Source organism: Rhopalosiphum maidis, chromosome 3, assembly GCF_003676215.2.
Source record: "Rhopalosiphum maidis isolate BTI-1 chromosome 3, ASM367621v3, whole genome shotgun sequence".
Lineage (NCBI taxonomy): Eukaryota > Metazoa > Arthropoda > Insecta > Hemiptera > Aphididae > Rhopalosiphum > Rhopalosiphum maidis.
In genome coordinates, this window is record NC_040879.1 from 41,164,113 (window position 1) to 41,187,880 (window position 23,768).

General features: G+C 29.5%; 2 protein-coding genes across 2 annotated transcripts in view; one reads left to right on the plus strand and one right to left on the minus strand.

Annotated features, from left to right (window-relative positions):
• Positions 1-4,032, minus strand: part of LOC113556155 (segmentation polarity homeobox protein engrailed-like) — a 63,601-nt gene extending 59,569 nt beyond the window's left edge. Inside the window, exon 1 of the mRNA XM_026960933.1 lies at positions 3,655-4,032. The gene's annotated coding sequence lies outside the window, so the exon portion shown is untranslated. The remainder of the gene's footprint in view (positions 1-3,654) is intronic.
• Positions 4,033-18,401: 14,369 nt separating this feature from the next.
• Positions 18,402-18,971, plus strand: LOC113555858 (protein GVQW3-like). The gene has a single exon (XM_026960428.1). It carries the CDS (start codon positions 18,402-18,404, stop codon positions 18,969-18,971), a length of 570 nt encoding a protein of 189 aa, XP_026816229.1.
• The last annotated feature ends 4,797 nt before the right edge of the window (positions 18,972-23,768 follow it).

The following is a 23,768-nucleotide window of genomic DNA, read 5'->3' on the forward strand; positions in this document are numbered from 1 at the left end:
AGTATATTCTTTACCTACTAATATTTTATCTCAGGTTGACACAAAATTGAAAAGTGTAGACATGTTCAATAATAACAATGTGGCAAAATGTTATATGTATGTATATAAATCCTTATAAGTAATATTAAACAACCTTGTGTATTGAATTAATTAAATTAATTTTATGTTGTCAATCATTTATCGGTTTTACCTATATACATTATAAGAAGTGTACATATATACCCATATACCTATACATTGTTCATGTATACATTTATGATATACTTCACGTGCTGCTTATAAAGTGACTCGTGATTTCTATTTTCCACACTTTTACATCATTTGTTTTCATTACTCATACATATAACTAATGTGAATGGACACTTAAGTCTAATAATAATAATTCATATAATATTATAGTATATATTAAGTATATATTATTAATGTTAATCAATCAATGATTGGTTATTTAATTAATATATATAGTACTAACAACGAATGTTGTCTATATATGCATCTGCAAACGCGTATTTATTATACACATATGTAATCCTTGGGCTTATAATCACACAAATACTTCCAAAGATTTTTAGTTGCAGCTAATTCTAATATATAGATATTTAAAAATATTTGATATATATAGGTGATGTATATATATATATATATATATATATATACATTTTATTTAAATATTTTTATAAGTTTATATACACAAAACATTACATCACTTTATAGTTTGATCCATTTAATCGTTTTTTTTTTTTTTTTACTAGAACATTTTTCATATAGGTTTAAGAGCTACTGCCTAGCTATAACGCATTATTAAATTATTTAAAATGAAATAAATATACGCGTATTATATTACCTACTTATACTAAAATTTGAAAAATTTACTAATAGAATACCTAACTATATCTTTCATGTTGGTTACGTTGATTAGATGATTCTCATTTTATAAATAGGTTCAATAGCTTAATGTAAATAAAAGTCCTTAGTTGATAGATTATACACTTAATTGGTGATTTATAATAACAAACATTTACATTTTCATTTTAAATCAACGGCATTTTTATTCTTAATTATAAAATATTTAAACCTTTAAAATACCTTATCAAAAAATCCAATCAAATTTTACTTAATTTCCTTACCAATTTAAAAAAAATAAAATTTATTAATATTCACTTATGTTATTATAGTATGAAAATATTTATAGTTTATTGATTTGTGATCTATTCATATACACGACTGTATTATGTAAGCATTTTGATTAAACTATAAATAATTGCAAAAATTTTAATTTTTTAATGATTTTAACAATGACTTGATTTTCCATTAAATATATTATTTTATATTTAAAAAAAAAAAAAACATTTATCATTCTAGTTTAAATAAAATAATTTATAATAAGTATTGTTAATGATTACGATATATTAAGATTTAACAAAAACTTGGTCAATAAATGATAAATTAGTATTTAAACTTAAGCTAACCGATATTTTTAGTAGGTACTCACATTTTCGAAATTAAGATATTAAATATAATATATTTTATATAATATACCTTGTATGTGTAGTATTTTTTGCGGTGTCAATGGTGTCATTTTATGGTGCCCATTTATGAGAATTTTTTGTAACATCGAGACAAATTATAGTACCTAAAGGTACTTTTTTGTTATTATAGGAGCATTCGAATGTCTTGAACATTATTCCACTAATTAAATTCCGCAAATAACTAATGAAACAACTTTTTTTAACAGAATTTATTTTTTTTGTCGCAGTAAATTATTTTATACCATTATCATATAATGTATGTACATTATTGTAGGTATACTTACATTATTTTTGGTTAGTAATAATGTGTGTATTTATATTTAAAAATAAAGGAAGTTGACAAAAATAACCATAGTCAAACATTTATAAGCGGGTTTTTTTTTATTTTTCTCTAGCTCTTATAATTTTCTTAATTATATCGTTAATAATGTATTTTTAAACAAAAGCCTGTTTGAAAAACTATGCACCTTATATAATAACTGCTATAATTTAAGACAACTGTTGAATAACGACCAATTTAATGGTAATAAATCTATAGCCCAAATATTTTATATTGATACTATATATTATTATACAATAGATACGTGGATTTGTACAATTACTTACATTTATATATTATTTATTATAAAATAATGTGTTTCTATTGTGGTATTATTTATATTACCTCATTTAAATAACTTCAAATTTATTAAGTAATAAGCACCTAAAATATATTAACTTAAAACAAAATTAAAGTTTAGATAAAAAATTATTGTAAGTAATTTGTTAAATGATGAACCAGATAAATGTTGCGTGTTTATACTATAAATAAATATAAATACACTTTAAGTTTTTATCGTAAGTATAATATATTCTTTTTTTTTAATATATGATACCTACAACTGACATACTGCATAATATTATCATAGTTACTATCGAGTCAATTAGGTGTAAATCGTGGCACCTATTTATAATTATTTAAACGTGCAATTATTATGCATTACCAAATTAAAAGTATTATAGCTATTTGATATTTCTATATAACATGACATATTATGTACACTCATAATAACAGAAGCTGATAACTAGAGAAATAGCCATAGGTACCAATCTATAACTGTATACAAATGAAAAATTAAGAAAATTATTTTAACTTTGCTGTTTTCCATCCATTTACGATATTCAAAAAGTTTTAATTTTTAAGAAAAATCATTCAACTACCATTTAATATAAACGTATGTGTATTTTCGGTTATTAATTGTTATTTTTTGTTTTAAAGATGGTATATATAATTGTTAGCTAAACAAGTTAAAATACATTTGTACATTAATTTATATAAGATATAGATATAATAAAATAAATATGCCGACTACCTATGTCAAATTATGATGGCTATGATGGTATTTTATCTAGTATTATCTATACGCGTTTAAGTTTAGATTACGTTATTCATAAATGTGAATGGTTATATTATAAATAGCAGGTACCTAATACATAACATTAAAACAAAAATTGGATTCCCCTTCAAATATAAATTATACTTTAATAATACTATATATATTATTATATTCTTTAGGTAATAATATATATTTGATATGTTTTATTAGTAACATATAAATATTTAAATAATACGATTTATTTATGTATTTTTAGGTAACGAAATTGCGGTTATCAAGGATGGCCAATATCAATATCGCGGTTACGCATCGTATATATAATATTATAAATGACAAAACCGAGTAGTACCGACGCCTATACATATCCAATTTTAAATGAAAATAATCTAATATTATACCTGCAACAACTTTCTTGCCGTCCAATTACCAGATACTGTCGATATTTCGAACCAGTTAGATTTACAATTACAATATCAATACCTATACCATATAGTCGTGACATTTAACCGCGTTTAAACTCGTATGGCCCGTCATACGTTTATCTGGTAAAATTGATTATCGTGTACATATATCGGTATATATAAATAAACCAACAAATATATACCTATATATTATTGCCATCGAATAACAAATGTCAAGTATACCCGTAGGCTGCGCCTATATATGCATTATATTATAGAGCAGTCATTACGGCGACTGCGCCGTAATAAATATAAATATATAAATACAAATTATCTGTAATTAAGTACCTGGTCCGGGCGCGTGAAGTCGGCAAACCTCTACTGCAGCTTGGTGATAAAGCTCTCGTCGCGCGAAGACGGAAATGCGAAAAATCTTCGGTGCAGACAACTTTTGTGTGGCGTAGCTGACGGTTGCCGGGCGGGCCAGGTATGACGACGGCGTAGGTGTAATGTCGATATTACATCACCCGCGTGCTTCTTATTATCTTAAATCGAAATCGGATTTTACCGGGCACTACGTGTGCGCGTGCGCGTGCGGGCGCCGCCGAGTTTAATAATAATAATAATAATAATAATGATAAATATTTGTATTCCGTAGGTGCGCGCGCGACCTCTCGAATCTGACTGGAGCGCGGCTGCACTGCCGAGACCTGATGACCGGACGGACGGGCGTACGGCGGACGGATGCGGCGGCGGCGGAGTTATTCGCCGTCGGTGAGCGGCGGTCGTGGTCGGTCGGCGGCGGCGGCGGATCGTTGGCTGCCGACCGGCTCGAGGTGGGGGTAAAACGGAAAAATGGCGTCGGCCGCCCGAGCGCCGCCCACCTGGGCGCGGTGGCGGCGGCTGCGTCGGGGTCCGCGCCGAGAAGGGGCGACCGTCGCTAGCGCGCGCGCACACCAATGGACGACCGGCGGCGGCGGCGGCGGTTGATACTGCGGCGGCGGTTACGGCGGCGGCGGTGGCGGCGGCTGCTTCGTGTGTGGTCTTTTCGCCGCCGCCGCGTTCTATTATACGTCCGTCGTCCGTCCGTCGTTGCTGGCGTGTACGCTCCACTCTCTCCGTCGCACACAACACTTGTACATAATAAATTGCATAATATAAGAATGAAAAAAAAAAAATAACATCCGTCTCCCTCTCACTCGTCGCCGTGTCGCGTCTCGCTCGCTCTCGCGCGGCACAAGCATCATCATTATTATAGATATACGCACGCACACACACACACACACAGTATAGGTACAGTGAACACTATTCGGTCCTCTTGTCGTTTCGCCGCCGTCGCGGTTGCTATCTATTATATTATTGTATATCATACATACGCGCGTCATATACACGTAAAGGTATTAGGTATACGCATACATGTATACGTGTAATGATATCACATATTATATTCTCTCTCCCCCCCCCCGTGCCGTATGCGATACAACATAATACCCATACCTGTAATATATATTATTTGGAATCGCTTTTCGGATTTCTGTTCGTAGTGTGTGTGTATATATATACACACAGATAGATATGTGTACACGTGTATGCGATAATATTATAATATAATATATTTCAGGCGGCGGCGGCGGCAATACTACACGGCCGTGTGCCGCTGGTGTGCGCGATCACACAATAATGTAGGCAGGTATAACAGGCATAGGGTATGCACTTATACAAACGACCGCGGCGGACCGACTTGCACATTAACCGCATTTATGCTCTGGTCCGCGACTGTGTAGTCGCGCCGCACGCACACACAATGTGTACCCATTAAAAAAAAAAAAAAAAAAAAAACGCGCGCACGTTGCAACGCCGCCGTCGCCGCGATGTTCGTTATTATTTCTATTATCGTATTCACGCGCGTTTTTACATAGGTACATATTATATTGTTGTTATAGGTATACATGCGTGATATTATATCACGTACCCATATACGTGTAATATGTCGTAGGCGTAATATAATATAGTCAAGTCAGGCATTTTATAACTAAATGCCTAGGCATATATATATATATATAGTCAAAGAATTCAATTTTTATGAAATTTCATATTCATTATGTTTTTAAACAATAGTAGGTACCAATGGACACAAATTTAAACATATTTCATATACCCAGCTACGTGTTTTACATATTAATGTATAATAGGTCGGTATACTTAATTTTTTTATGTATAAAATAATAATAAATAATTAATAGAAAATATAGTTCAATTCTTAAAATAACACAAAATGTTTTATTTTTATTATTCGCCTGACTTGAAATATGCATTTAATTAAGTGTCTTAGTATTCTGCTCCACGTTCCCTTAAATAAGATATGTATAAGTAAATATTATATAATATATATGATCTATAAGTATAAGTACACTAATTAACTTTCTTTTTAATGACACTATGATTAAAAAATATAATTTCTTTTTAATGTTTGATAGGTTATTAGCTACCTGTAGGTAATGTATGAAGGTAGGTATATTAAGGTAATATAAATATAATAGCATTAATTAAACATTTATAAATCGAAACGTATAAGATGACTAAATATAAATTCTTATAAGCCGCCACACACCAGTCACCTAAAAAACCTAAATAATTGAACTGCAGAATAGGTGGGTATTACGGTGTGCCTAAATAATATGACGCGTGTAAAAGATGAAAATCGCAGCTGCCACTACATTATTGTGGCTAGTACCAACATATAATGTATATGTATAATCGTTAACTTAGTGGCTGCAACGCCTGTAGCCGAATAATAATGCAGCGCACTGCGTAATAGTGTTAATAGATACATGCACTTAAATATACCTGCTATAAAGGTATAAATTATGGTGAATATAAATTAATACGAAAGTATGATAATTGCGACGTCAATCATCTGTGTATATAAGTTATATAGGTAATAATAAATATATACTTATATAACTATACAAATATAATATATTTATAGAAGTTTAGTATACCTATTACGCCTATATAGGTGTATATATATTATGATTGCATCGTACTATATATATATATATATATATATAAACGTATTAATATATAACATTTATATAGCACCTATATATAAGTATAATATATACATATATCTATTACATATAGCAACACCTACCAATAATATATGTGTATTATCTACTATATATCTGACAGCCATAAAAAATTGTACATTTTCGATTCTGTATAGTGAGCGCGGGCCATCACTCTTATTATAATATTTATTTAATATTATATATCTACCTTGGAATTATAATATATTTGTGTGTATGCTTGTAGTATATTTCTATACTAGTTAATAATATTTAAAAAACGTGCCGATCCTGACGTGTGTTTATTTTGAGATTTATTTTCTATATATACCTACATAATATTTAATTTCGTTGTTATAATGAATATATATTATAAGGTAGGTACCTAATACATAACTACTATCCAAATTAGGAGCGTCATAAGTGGGGAGGAGCATTATAAATTAATTTTTTTATGTTTTTTATGCATGATGAGGTAGTATCACTAAAACGAATAATTTGAATCTGTAATGTTTTGATTAATTGATAATTTTGTTTTTACTTTTTTTTAGTCCTAACCCATACGTTGAGATATAACTTATACACATTATTGCGGATGGGACATAAATCTGATAAATATAAAAACCTTTTTTCTCGGTGTAGTACTATGTACGTCAATGTATACCTACTAAATACTAAATATCAGATTACAAAATAAACATTTATATATAACATGAATATTAACAAATCAAATCAAATTTCATTTTTATTTTTTTTTAATAAATTTCTAATTATTATAGTTTTATTTTTTCGTATGTTTATTTATTTATTTATTTAGCAGATTTTAAAAATTCCATTTTGTAGATAAAACTAATTTTCTTTCCTTAAGACTTCGGTAAAGATTTTTTGAAAATATTTAACATGTTAAACTATAGGTATCTTACTGGTTCTATATTTTTGAGACCATTTAGAAAAGTTAGAATTGCGTATCATAATAGATTCTCATCATTCACAGATATTTTTTTTCCATTTTATAACTTTATTTAAATATATTTTAACAATTTGTAGGTACATATTTATTTGTTTAAAAATCGTAGTCACAGTGATAATTTTAAATTTAAACCTGTACGAATAAAATGTAATATTTACTTAATGTAAAACGTACCTGTTCATTATTATATTTCAAAATTTTTATGTTTATAAAGAGAGAGCGTTATTCTTCATAATTTTTTTTTGTTCATTTTTTGAAATGTTTCATTAAGAGTTAAAACTACGACTTTTCTATTTGATTATATGTTTTGATTAACATTTTTTTTTTTAATTTTTTGAATACCTAAATTCACAGATGAGTTGTATTGCGTATACATAATAGTTGTGCATAAAAGGACTTGGATGCCGATTGCTGAGATTACAATCAACATTTTAATTAGATAGCATACCTGCTGTGCTGACTGAGTTTTTAATCGGCCTTTTCATCATCTGTTATATTTACAGGTCGAGTCACCCTCCGAGCTTATATACATTTGATCTGTTCAACAATATATAATATTGTATTATTTTCAATTATTAATTAATTAAATATTTTAATAGTATATTATATAGGTAGGTACATGATATGATGAAAGCTTATATTATAGTTAATTATCGGGTCTGTGAATTGTGTTAAATTTTTATCAATGTAATAATTATACCTATATAATTATATATAGATAAGTACCTATAGGTATATTACTGTGATATATATTATATAAATAAAGTTTGTCTGTGCTATAAGCCTTATATAGTTCTTATTCAAGTTAAATTTACATTAAAGTACCTATCCTTTACACTTCTTTAGACATTTCCTTTCCCAAATAAATGTGCCAAGTATAAAAATAAGAATTTGTACCTATATATACCTATAATATATTACTTGATGTTGTATTAAGTACTTGATAAATTATTGTTGCAACAACCATTCATCTCCACATAGACACAACATATATAAGAATGTTTTATAAAATTCGTCTATCGTAGTACAAAAGAACGGTCTATTTAATAGGTAGGTATATAGGTACTGACTGACGACTGTAACTACTGATTATATTTTTATAGTTTTTCATCGTATATAAGAAGTGATTTTTTTTATATATAGTCACCACTACCATGTATATTTAGACAATTTAGCGTCAAGCGCTTATTTAAACGCTTAGGTTTTTTTGCACCGACCCTTTATAAGCGCATTGCCTATTTATTGTTCTGTATACACCCCACACAATTCACACCCTCCCCAATTATACCGTTACAATTGCCGGCGATAATAATATAATACATACCATTGCACATTTAATAAACGCGGTGTGTATAAATTACACGTAGTGTTTACCTAAATGAATAATAATGTATGATAATGTTAATAGAATAATACACATAAAAATAAATTACACGTTTAATTTAAAAATTGTATTGTATACCTACCAAGTAGTCAAAAACTCAACAACATAAAGCTATTTTTTGTATATTGTCTCACAAATCTATTATTTTCATTTATATCGACATTCGTGTTTCTAAACTAATAATTACTATATACAATCAAGTAATCCGGAATGCTCAAATATAACAAACGACACTCAGGAATATAAAAGATAGGTACTTTTAATTTTATTTTCAGTATTTATACGTAAATTAAATTGAAAATAAATCTACTAATTATATTTATGAGATAGGTATAAACCTACTATACAATCATTGGATGAAAAATATGTACCTAACAATAAGACTATTTTAACTTATGATGTTGCGAGTGTGTGGTATTTAAGCACGATGTGTTATTGTATTCGAACACCGTTCGGTCTAGAAGAGATCGTCAGAGCCATCTGTCGCAATCGTTTCAAACTGTTCAATAAGTATGAACGAGTCCGCGCGAAGAACACATCATACCGCTCACTTTTGTCGAAAGATAGAGCTGCTGTTTAAAATGTTCGTCGTGTCTGGTGAAAATGTCTTATGATCTACGATAATATTAGAATTAATTTTTAGATATCAGAATTTGTTAATGTTGAATGTAAACTTTAAGAAAAAAATGTATAATTCATTTTAATATTTAAAATTAAATTTTACATAGGTTATTTTGTATGCAAAGTTATGACAGATAATGATTCAAAATTTGATTATTTAAATGTTATTATAAAAATCATAATTAATTAACTTATTGATTAAAAATTCATAATGTTTTAAACATTTCAACCTAAACCTACTGAAAATAATTTAACTTTAAACATTTATATTTCTACGTACTAAACACGGTATATTTCAAATATTATATTCTTGAAGTAACTAAACAAAGACAGCATACAAAGAGAGAGGATTGTTTATTTCTACATCATTAATATATATAAAGTATGGAAAAACTAGCTTTCCTTCAAACTGGCTTATATTATTTTCCCATAATTTCCCTTGTACAAAGTTAGAAAGAGAGCAATGATCTGCTCTGAGATTCTGATCTGTGTTTCATATTTTTAAAATTGTCATCGTGTTCAAAAAAATGTTTAAACTGTAACTTTAAAGGCATACGAGCCCCTTTAGTTAAATTTTCACTGTAATTAAGTGTACCTACCCCAAGATTTATAGCACATATCTCATTATTTTTTGTGAATTGTTGTATACTTGAAAGTAGTTTTTTTTTTCCGCAGTCAACCAAAGTATCAAACAATACTCAGTATTACAGTGCAAAAAGGGTCTTCAATAATTACTGATTCAAGATTATTACATTTTAAAAGTGTAATGGGATCTTGGATTTCAATTTTACTACATTATTTACAATAGATGTCAATGGTTTTAAAATATTATCCTTTATGCCAGTCTGTATATTAATCAAATCACTATTGTTAAAATCATTATTATTGTAAAGGATCAAAATAAACTGTATATTAGATTCATAAAGCTGTTTGACTGAACATTCAAAATTAAATTCATTATTTGCAATAACATTATTGAAAATATTAACATTTTGTGTATCAGTAATCATCATGCCATCACTACTTAAACCTATTAGATTATTTGTGACATGTTTTTGATTTCCTGGCATAATTTGGTCAGAGCTAGGTACAATTTCTAAATGTTTTTTAGTCATATGCCTTTTAAAAGATGACAAATTACCAAATGATTGGCTGCATGAGCCTTCACAACAAATGTAAATACTGTCTGGTCTAAACAAATACATTTTATGGATTACTTTATAGTGAGCCACTAAAGCTGGTAAACATCCTACAATGGATGACTTACAAATATAACCGATTATATTTTTAGTATAAGTTATACTTGCCTCTTAATCACTAAATTGGTAACAAACAGAGTGCAAAGCGTTTTGAGCGTTCGTCGACGTAAGACACTAAATACCATATAACTATAATTACAATTTACACTTTGACAACAATGTCCAAAGTAAAAACATTGTCGTTTAAACAATAAATTAATAAAATAAACCATGTGTGGAGACCGGCGGATAGTAATAAATGATAATAATACGTTATTATTTATATTTCTATCACATTGATAAGCCACATTATCTACCGCCCCTATTTACGTAAACAACTTATAATACCTCCTTCAAAATATTCTAAATATTACATTTTTAGCTCCTAAATTAATTTAAATATTCAGACCGTTTTGATTCTCGCTCTTAGTTATTTAGCCTACTTTGGAAAAATATAAATGAATGTCCACCAAATTTTAATGAAAATCTACAATGATAATTTTTATGAACTACCATAATAACAAAACTATAAATACATAATATAAAATTATAAATTATAAAACAAAATTAAAACTATTGTTTGGAAAATTAAGTAATACATTACTAAGGTTTAAAGATAATAAACCTTGATACATTACAACATTTTTTTTTAATAAATATTTTTCATAATAATTCTTAACTTCACCTTCACCATTTTAATTTTAGAAATTAATATCATGTTTATTTATAAGCGAATGATTTTATAATATCTTCATATGATAATGAAACAAAACATTTTTCCAACATTTTAGGATTACATAAATGCTATGTGTTTATTTTTGAATAACTAATACCTACATATTCAATAAATGTTAATTCATCGGATTTTTTTAACTTATCTATTTCAAACAATTATTTAACATTAATGTAACATCTAAAATGTATGTTATAAATGTAACCTAAAATATACGTATATTGTTAGGACGTTTTAAAACATTTATTGCATAGCGGGATTTTTTGTGACATTACTTGATAATTTTAGAAACATCTTCTCTCTTATACAAATATATTAAAGAAAAACGAATGTAAGAAATGTACCTTTAAATGAAATTATATCGTATTTTTCAGTCTAAAAAGACGACTGATATTAAATTCTTTGAAATAAACAAAATAAAACTATGTTAGGTACGACATTTTATGTGAATTTGAAAATGTTAAAATATGATTAAATTTGCATTTATAGAAATAGGTAGGCACTAGGCAGTATTATAGAGTAAACTAAGTGTTAAAAAAGTCCCTTTTGATTCATTTTTCCACAATATAAATTTTTACATTAATTTTTCGATGTTGAACATTTGAACGTTTTAAACATTTCAACCTAAATTTACTGCAAATAATCTAACTTTAAACATTTAAATTTCTACGTACTAAACGGTATATTTCAAATATTATATTCTTGAAATAACTAAAAAAATTTAATAATTTAATTAATTAAAAATTTAAATTACAATATTTTTAAAAGTATAGATACCTAAATGCAGTAGATGAACAATATTAATTATAAACTTATGTTTGATTTCAGTTGTATCTAGGTACCTACTTATCTTTATTCCAATTTTTTTTTTATGTATTACATGATATAGTTAATTGAATTATAAAAAATTTAAACGAATTTTATTTAGTGATATTATATTACATTTATAAAACAATGAACTTGGAAATTTAAGAAAAAATAATGTAAAAATTTATATTGTGGAAAAATGAATCAAAAGGGACTTTTTTAACACTTGGTTTACTCTATAATACTGCCTAGTGCCTACCTATTTTTATAAATGCAAATTTAATCATATTTTAACATTTTCAAATTCACATAACATGTCGTACCTAACGTAGTTTTACTATTACTATTAATTAACTTATTAATATTTCACTACACAATTGTTGTACCTACATTTTCAAATATTGGTTCATTAAAATGTACCTACCTGCCAAGTCAAATTCAAAATAATACAACAATAATTAAATTACACTTACCTATTTTATGTATGATTTTATAATTATAAGAAGTTGTGGTACTGACTGCTAAAGCACAATTGCACAAATGAAAAATTAAAACGTTCAGACGCCAAATTCACGTGTAAAATGTATTATTGTCCGGCGTTCGGCACGCTTTGTTGATGCTTCTTAAATTCTTCTATGGTTATGGTAATACTTATCTCTAGCATGTTTACGAAAACAGCGCGCGGCGTAGGAAAAATAGAATTACCCAATTAAAAGTTTAAAAATAGAATCCCCGTAATATTTTAACTAAATTAATATAGTTGGATCTTATAAACATTGATTTAATTTATTATTTGGTAATGTGAAACAAATAAAATAGTTATACTTTTAAGCAGCTTTATATTAAGTTAACTCAACTATAATATAAACAACTAAAATCATTTGATACATGTTACTAATCGTTTTGATAACGACAATTAACTACGAATCTGGATTAACTATTATTAAGCTGACTAATAAGTTAATTCCTTTATTTATACTTACCTAATGTGATTAAAATATCACATTATTAAATTATCACAATGAATAAATCATTTTGATGAAACGTTATAATATTTTAAAGTAAAAACTAATAATAATTAGGAGATTAACACAGATCTTAAATGACCTACTGTCTGTACCTGTAATATGTTTATTCGATTAATTTTAATATATTATTTATAACTATTACCTAATTAAGTAAAATACATAAAATTAAGTATCTTGATAGGTATAAGCAGTGGCGGCTTGAATCTTCAGAACTCAAAAAGATTTTACAATGGACAGTTGGACCATTGATATTTTAAAGCAATTGGAGATGCCCGAACATGTTATCAATAAGTTTATAGGTAATATTTTGTAGGCAACCTTAAAGCTTTCTCTATTTAATTTAAGAAAAAATGTATGGTCTCTCTCAAGTTAATTAACAATATTAATTCAATTATTACTATCCAAATTAAATTTATTTTTTATAGAAGAAGAAATAGACAAAATAACCTTTCTAGCCCTAACTGAAAGTATACTTAAAGAATTAGTGCCCAAATTAATACTAAGAGCCATTTTATATTCAAAAATAGTTGAACTAAAAGAACAATGTACAGTACATCTCAACACAGATATGGCTCCAAACAAAGTAACATAAAATTTGGCTGATTTTAATAGTTGTACTTGCTAATATTTTATTTTATATAAAGGACGAAGAGTTGGTTGATTTGATTATCATGATGATGATTATGTATGTAACATGATATTATAAATTTTGAAATAATAAATGAAATGAAAATGGATGGAACAATAGTAGTTGATAATAGTTCAGTATTGAGCAGTGATGATATTTTAATACAGGTTAGCTATTTAATTATTACATTTATTATCTTAATCAACTATTATCAAAATGTTTCAATTTAATTTATTTGCTGAATTTATAGGATATTTCATCTTGAAACAATAGCGTTAAATTTATTTTGGGAACAATCACAAGAAGGAAAAAATGTTTTAAAGTTTTATCAATCATTTCACAATTTTTCATAATCCGTTGGTTTGACCCACTTTGATTGTTTGTCACGGTCAAGGATAACGACGGCGGCGTTGTCGACAGCGACTCGTGACGGATGATGAGTGAACGTCACAATCGAAACGATTTTAATATCGATGTTGTGTATCGATATTATCGTATATCGAATTTTATATCGATGTTGAAGATTGCAATGTCGCACTCCAGAATTTTGTTGACGTTGTGTAATACACTATACACGATGTATTACGCTACGTATAAAGACACCATAATATGAATGAATTATAGACAATAGACGTATATAATTATACGTATATATTGTATAGATACGTATTTGTTACGTATATAATATTAAAATTTATATAAATTGACTACTGTGTCACCTGAGTAAAAGACAGACTTCGTTGTATTAGAATACTCCGAAAGGGTACCGCTGTCACCAGTTGTTATATGCTCTTTCAGTTAAGGCCGAAAGGTATATTTGTTGTACAAGAGTTCGTTCACTTACGGGTTGTAATTCAAATCACTGCACAAAATCTGTTTAACTTTAAAGAAAATATTTTATTGATTATTTTATTATAAGAATATTTTAACGATACAGTATTGTACGAATCGGCTACTTATTCACGATTGACTCTTGCTTATTCTATGTTCTTGTCTTGGCGACGCAGTCGCTTACAAAAAAAAAAATGAACATATTGCTTACACTACTATATTATTGTTTAATATGCTTACTAATCTAAAGTGTGTGCAAGGGTTCCTAACAATAATGACAATCCAAAATGAGCATCATTTAGGAACAGGTATATTACCATTGTTAGATATACCAGACTTTGAATATAAATCAATATTCTTGGATTCTATGCATTTATTATACCTAGGAGTTATGAAATGGATTATGCATCAATTACTTTGCACTAAAAAATTTAATAACAAATGTAAGCTACCTGTACAGGACATCATTAATCATTTAAATTGAAGAAATTAGTGAAGTATATAAAAAAAGAGTTTCAAAGAAAATAATTTGATACAGACGATTTTACGCATTGGAAAGCCACACAATTTCGGGGTTTTTTTACATTACTGTGGGTTTTTGATGCTTCATAATATCCTTCCCAAACAAATATACAAACATTTTTTACTTTTAATAGTGACTTGTTGAATACTTTGTGATCCAGAATTATCTATTGATAATGTAAATTATGCGAGGCCATTATTGAGTGAATTCTTTGAGCTACTTCCATCATTTTATGGTTCTGATTCTCAAGTAATAAATGCACACAACTTAATACATTTAGCTGACGATGTTGAGTACACCAAGATGCATCTGTCTTAAATCTTAAATATCTGCGTTTCCCTTTGAAAACTATTTTAGTAAAATTAAACGATTAATTGGATGAGGAAAATCCACTGGTACAGTTAACTAGAAGAATATCTGAATAAAAAGCATGTTTAGAAATGGTAAAAAAAGTGCAATAAAAAGAAAAAGTTTCTCATAATGGATTCTGACATAATGCATGACGTACTTTTTATTCAATAACAAAATGTTTAGATGACATATGTTGTCCAATGATTTACACAGAGTGTAAAATTTGTATTCATTCGTATCAATTCACATGTCCAGATTATCAAATCAAATCCATGATATGCAAACATATGCATGTTATAGCTATGGATACAGCCTCTACAAATACATCAATTGTAGAATTAACACCTGAAACAGAACACCAAACATCAGATATAGGCGAAGAAATGAAAGTATACAAAGAAGCGAGAGCATACAGAATACTTCAATACTTCAAGACAGATTTAAAGACAAAGCAATACATTTAAGTAATTTAATTCAAGGTGTTAATAATCTCGAACATCTTAAAGTTGCAATGCAAAAATTAGACGCCCTAACTGCATTTATCAATGTTGCATCAAATGAAAATGAAGTAATTCCATACAAAAGTGAGCAAGAGAAAGAACCCGCTAATAAAAAAATCACACAACAAAAATCATTCTTCTCAACCAAAAATAAACGGTTCAAACCAACTAACGCCATAACACGACCCACATCAGATGAAATAAAAGATCTAAATGATACATTCATATTTTAAGACATATATTATAACATACACATATTTATTATTTTATTGTTTATTAATTATTACATATTTACATTTTATTGTATTTATAATTTATAGTATATTGGTATACCTATCATTGAGTATTGACCAAATTGACAACATATTATTTAATATTTACATTTATAGTATTTATAATTCACAATATGACAAATGTACACAATTAATTATTATATTTTATTATTTTGCAAATTTTTATCATTGTTATCTAGTATCTAAGTTACGCCACAGACTAGGGTTACGCGCTCGATACTATATTGGGCATATTGCGCATACGCACCATGAGCGGTGCATTCCTGTATTTAAACGCTCCTCTCAGAGTTGGGTGGTTTTGGGAGGTATTTGTGTGTAAATTTGTAATACCTAGTCAGTATCGTAGATTGCAGTAATTGGGATTTTTGTGCTCCAGCGTAAAAGATAATACACTTTTCAAATAAATTCAGTAAGTACAATAAGTAAGTTTAAGTTGTACCCCAAAATGACCCATTTAGCATAATGTTGCACAGTTCTCCCCCACGCTAATAGTGCCACTGGTCAATGGTCATGATATCGTAGGTATTACTTATCGCTTATAAAGACCAGAAATTATAAGTAACAAATTCGATACCGTTTGATCCCAAGATATAATGGTGATAAATAATTATCAATATACCTACTTCAGAGTTCAGACAATAACTTTTATTGTTATACATATTATAAGTAATTGGATTTGAAGTGTCATGTCTTGTCGCATGTAATCCCCATTACATACCTAAATCATATTCACTAATAAATATTTCAGTTGACCTTGAAATTTTGCTGTATGCTCGGAATATGGGCAACGGAGGTTCGGCATGATATTGTAACCGTAACGTAATTATAAATCCGTATTAAAATATTATGTTTTATGATGATGCCGACCCTTCGTTGTCAACATCATGCCGAGCTTCCGCAAAATGAAAACAAATCGATTAGCCGTTTGACTGTTACTTCTATTAATATGTTCTATGATTATGTTTGTGATACCAACCTAGTGATATGAACTCAGCTGTTAATGAATATAGCCGGATTACCGTTGGGTACAGATTACGGATTTAATTTTTTTTTTCAAAACTTATATTGAAGGTTACAAAGTTAGAATATTGCGTGATATCTAATCGATAACAATTAATATTAAAATTAATTAATAATTATGAACATGTTTAAAACATTTTAGTTAGACCTAAGCATATGCAGACCACGTTCAAGTGTACTTTTACAGTTTTATTGGTAAGTTAACGGTTTAACTCAATTAGGTACTAATTATAATTACATTTGCAAATGTATGATCACATTATAAAATATTTGAGTACATAAATAGTATTTATATACCTATTAAAATAACAACAAAATAATATATTTTAAATAACTATTGATTTTTTATTATATGTTCAAAATTATGATCATTCATATCTAATCAAAGTGCTAACCGTTTTATCACTTCACTAGTGGTAGCTTTATCGCTCCAATAATGGTTATTATGGTGGTTCACGGTTCCATTATTATGGAACCTCGCCTCATCAGTCTACACAATTTTCTCCGAAAAATTGGGATGATCTTCCAATCGAACGATCATAATATGATCATATTATTTTTGTTGCTCATATGATGAGCAACAAAAGTAATACGCCGTTTATAATCCGTTGGTAGTAGTTATTGTACACGAGTTGGTAAGTAAGCATGATACCTATACTTTTTAGCCGTTCTTTGTGCAAAAGAGTATGATGCATGGTTAGAGCAGCCAAGAATGTATCGGACGTAAGGCCATTAACCAACTCTAAATGCACAGCACGCGTAACAAAGCAGACAAAGACGAAAATATAACACTTGACGCTTACAACTCGCCTGATCCCACTGCGAATGAGAATGTAATCACAGAAGTCAACACCTGTTCGGGCAAATGGTCGTTCAATGTTCATTCGCTCTCTCGGATGGGGTACCATACGAGGTTGGTAAATAAAGTAATGAGACTGATATCGTAGCTTGTTACATGATAACACTAATGACTTTCCGTTTGAAAAGGTTTGTAGATAAACATTTAATGTACCTTCAGTACGAGTTTAAGCTCTGTAGTGTCACGTGTTGGTCTGTGACAATTATTTTCGTAAAACGGTTTTTTTTATTACGTTCTGAAAATGAGTGACAACAATTTTGAGCAACGGTGTGCTATCCGATTTTGTTTCAAACTTGGACACAGTGCGACAGAAACTTTTCAAAAGCTCCAACAAGCATATGGAGATAGTGTACTTTTAAGGGCTCAGGTTTTTAGGTGGTTTAAGGCATTTTCTGAAGGCAGAGAGGCGATTGAAGATGAACCTCGCAGTGGAAGACCTTCAACTGCAAAAACTGATGAAAACGTCATCAAAGTTCGAGATCTTGTCCGATCCGATCGTCGGTTAACGGTCAGAATGATCGGAGAACAGTTAGGATTAACTCACACCACCGTTCATCAAATTTTGACCAATGATTTGGAAATGAGAAAAATTTGTGCAAAAATGGTTCCGAAAATTCTGTCGCAAGACCAAAAGGACAACAGGAGGGACAGGTGTCTCGATTTTTTGGAACAGATTGAAAATGAACCTTCTTTCTTAAAACGTGTCATTACTGGTGACGAGTCTTGGATTTTCGAGTACGACCCGGAAACAAAGCGTCAGAGTCAAGAATGGCACACATCAGCTTCACCAAGGCAAAAAAAGGAAGGATGAGCAAGTCAAAAATCAAAAGCATGCTAATTTGTTTCTTTGATAGCCAGGGAATAGTCCACAAGGAATTTGTTCCTCAAGGCCAAACAGTCAACCAACACTTTTATAAAGAAGTTCTTGAAAAACTTCGAAAAAGGGTCATTCGTGTGAGACTAAACATCAAAAACACCTGGGTGCTGCATCATGACAATGCACCTTGTCACACAGCCATTTCAATCAGCCAGTTTTTGGCAACCAAAAATATTCCTGTGGCCCCTCAACCCCCTTATTCACCCGACTTGAGCCTTTGTGACTTTTTTCTCTTTCCACGAATAAAAATTCACCTTAAAGGACGACATTTTGGGACACTAGAAAATATTCAATCATCTGTGACCGACGAACTGAAAGCTATTCCAGTAACTGAGTTCTAGAACTGCTATAAACAATGGAAACATCGACTCCAGCGCTGTGTGGATTCTCAGGGTAACTACTTTGAAGGAGACAATGTAAAGTAGTCATTTTAGTTTAATAAAAATGTTATAAAAAAAATCAGTCTCATTACTTTATTTACACACCTCGTAAATGGTGAGATGAATTTAGGACTTGAACGGAAACAGGTAATACAATTTCTTACTGTTTTCTTCGCAATCAAACGTCCACGCAGCAGCCGGTACCGTAAATGTATATTAGCTAGTAGACCTTGAAGACCTACATGGAGCAGCTTTTATGTTCATGTGCAAAATTGAGTTAAGTCACATTACCCTTGGATAATACTATGGGAAATTTACTATTTAAAGCGATGTCAGCATTTGTAAGTCTGCCACTAACCCGTATTATTAGCCCGTAATTATACATGAATGGATTGAGGGCGCAAAGGGCTACGACGACCTACCATCTTGCTGAGTCTTAGATACTTCCTGCTCAAATGCACGTGATTGAACATTTTTTAACAGCAATGTAGTGGTCTTGTCAATTTCCAGAATATTTAGAGGTCCAAACCTTTGAATTGAAATTTCGTTGCTGCGGGCATTGCTACAAAAATATAGTAAATAGTTGGTGATTCTACTCAACTGTGTCCATGAAAAATATCTATCTTCAAGGAGGCACTGCGTTTGTTCATTAACAACAAGGATTGAATGAATTATTCGAAATTCAGGTATTTCTGATAATGAGACAATATTGTTGGATGGCCAATTATTTTCAGCTTGGGATAACCATTTCGGTCCATGCCATGCCACCACAAGTTTTTTAAACTTAGTTAAAACAAATGTTTTTTTTTTTTTTTTAATATTGCTTCCAAATATTCAAAATATTCATCCAAATTGTTAGACATAATATGTATGTCATGCACATATACTGCTATGAACTGTAATATCTCAGGTCCTAATACTTTATCCAGTATATTTTGGAATTCTGCCATTGAATTGATTATATCAAACGGCAATACTTTGAATTAGTAATTCCTTCCCCGGTAAACAAACGCCATGATCTCTCCGATTGTCTTTTCCACTTTTGCAATTTGGAGTACGCAATGTTGTCCCTAGTTCCTCCTTCATTTCCTGATAGTAATGCGGTTTTTACACAAATGATTGACAAAAATTAGGTCCAATTTTCGTAGACAAAGAATCTATTTCTGATGAAAGGACACAGCAGAGCAGGGTTTGAAATCGATTTTCAATATCGATAAAAATCGTTAAAAATCTTTTAAAAAATCAAAAGTAATATCAAAATTGTGAATGCTTGTTAATGATTTTCAAAATTTCTATTAAAATTGAAAAAAGTTAAAATCGATAATTTATATCAAAATCAAAATTATTACATAATCAAATCGATTTTAAATAAATTTACAATATAGTATACATATTATATGATAATACTATAATAGGAATCGGGGTTCAACGAGCGATTATTGTTGACTTGCTGTTATTGCAAGTCTTATTTTAATAGGTATACACACGTTTGGCTTATTAAATAAAATGCCTGGAAAAATATTTTTTCCAATATTGTAAATTTTAAAATTAAACTAAAATCGAAAAAAAAACATTATATTTAAAATCGAAATCATAAAATAATTACATCGATATTCGGCATCAATAAAAAAAATCATAAAACCACAAAATCAATATATTATTTTTAAATCGAAATCGGGAAAAAATGATATCAATAAGCAAAATTGAAATTAAAATCGAATATTTTGATTTTGATTTCAAGCCCTGCAACAGAGTGGTTACCTCCAAAAAATAATGAACAAATTATTTGTTCAACCTATTCTGATGATTTGAATAAACCTATTTGTATATTATATTCACGTACCGAGACCAAAGTTCATGTTTGTGAACTGGCTGTGTCGTCCCCTCCGCCTGCTAGTGTATTGTCAACGATAATGTACGTACAAGGCGGACAAGACACTTGACCAGTTCAGTTATAATGGATCTTTGAGATTTGCAAATGCAATATTTTTGTACCATTGTGTTTATTTGTACGAAATAAAAACAGAAAAACGTGGTTAAATGTACTTGGTATAAAAGTCAAACAAATTATAAAACGTGGACTAGTGATCGTATTCTCGTGAGAATTCAGCATAAAAACAAATCATAATAATAAATAAATATAAATTATACTCTTATCTATCGACTATCTGTAATATCAGTGTTATTATGTCTTTGGTAAAACCGCAATTTTATAAAGTCATGTTCGCCTCATAAATTTCGTATCTTTCCTGGTCTATTCTATTATATATCTATGAAGTAAACTTTGTCCATTGGTGTGTTTCTAAGGCATCCTGTGATTAGTCCACATGTTATATTTAAAGAAATATCTACTTTTTTCGCGTGTCTCTTCTCCAGACCGGGCATGCATACTTCCCTACTAAGTAGCATAGTGCCATCGCTGAGACTCGTAACGCATGTGGTTATACACCCCATGTCGATCCTATTAATTTTCGTAAAAGAATGTTCCGGGTATTGATTTTCTTACTGGTTTTTTCGTAGTGGGTCTTATATATTAGTCCTCTATCCAATGTCACGCCTAGATATGTGGATGTACTACAATGAGTTACTTTTACATCTTCCCATTTCACTACCAGTTTTTTGTTGGCCTGTTTGTCTCACCAAGTGTAAAGCACAAACATTGGTTATACTAGGATTTGGCTTTAGATAATTTTTTGATCGATACCTCTACTTAACACCATAAATAACTCTATATAAATTACAATACTACAATCAGTGAAACTTTATATTTTAGGTATATAGTTGCTTATGAAGAATTGTATGAAAGGATAAATGATTATCATATTCGAACTGGTCATGGGGGAAATGTCAATTTGCGAATATACCGAATATGTACAATATTCCAAGACCCGCGATTGAAATTTTTTATCAACATGTGCGATATGTAATTGTAAAAAAACATGAACCGTAAATTAGTCATTAAGCCATGGAATTATCAGCAAAGATTTTATGAAAGAGGACTAGTAGATCTGATAAATTTTCAGTTCATTCCTGATGGAAAATTTAAATGGATTCTGAATTACCAAGATCACAGTACTAAATTCTTATTTTTAAGTCCTCTCAAGTCTAAACGCGCATCTGAAGTAGCTAATAATTTATTATCGATTTTTCTTACATTTAGCGCATCAAAAATACTGCAGAGCGATAACGGTAGGGAATTTGTTAATTCTATTATCAATGAACTGAATAAACTTTAAATAGATTGCGTTATTGTTCACGGTTGACCTAAACACCCACAGAGACAGGGAAGTATTGAGAGAAGCAACCAGGATATACAAAATAAGTTAAGAGCTTGGATGAAAGATAATAAAACAAAGAAATAGTCAATTGGATTACAATTTGCTCAATATCAAAAAAATAGTTCTCATCATCGTGTTATTGGTAGATCACCATATAAGGCTTTATTTGGGAGTAATCCAAAAATTGGATTAGCTGCATCCAATTTACCATAAGAAATTTTACAAAAATTGTTAACAGAAGAAGACTTAGAGGAATTCTGCAAAAATGAAATTCAAAATGAGATCGAAAAAATAACTGTTTGATGTAATGTTTGCGGAACAGAATATTGTATATAAACGGACTCCGCCGAAGCAATTTTATGTAATTTATGTGAGAATAATGTGTACATTAAGACAGCACGTCATCTAAGAGCTATAGGAATAGAAAAGCAAGCCGAAAAAATGATACAAGTAAAATAATATTGATTTTTATAATTACTTAAAATAATTCATTATTTCCTTATGCTATGTAGGGTAGTAAAACAAAAATACCAGCATTTTAAGTTAGGGAATGAGTTGTAATCCCGTTGAAAAGGTGAATAGAGGCCCTGCAGATCCATCTAACATTATTGCCATAGTGATCGACCAGAAAAATGACCTTAACCGTTTAGGAACTGAACAAGGCATAATCGAAGGTTGATATGATTCTAGAAATATACAACTAGCCACATCCAGTTTCATTGACATCAAACAAGTGAACAAAACAAAAGAAATGTCACTAAAAGAAATTGTCTCTTAGAAAATGTGCTTGTTTTAAAAGTAATTTAAAATGTTATTCTATTATAATTAAATGTAATTCTATTATAAATAATAGTTTGTATTTAAGTACCTATTTATCATAATAAAATTAAATTTGCAAAATTAATTATAAATGATTTTTTAATAATATAATATTATTATTACATTCGTGTAACAGTAACATGCCGCTCTTGTTCTTTTTTTTTTTTTTTTATTACTCTGGCAATAGTAGATAGTTTTTTCCGTTTTATGTTTAAACAGTTAGATAATTAGTGCGTGCGTATATCGGTGCGTTT

Bases quoted from the DNA above. Each gene is read 5' to 3' on its own strand.
- LOC113555858 (XM_026960428.1), top strand. From the start codon at position 18,402: ATGAGTGACAACAATTTTGAGCAACGGTGTGCTATCCGATTTTGTTTC.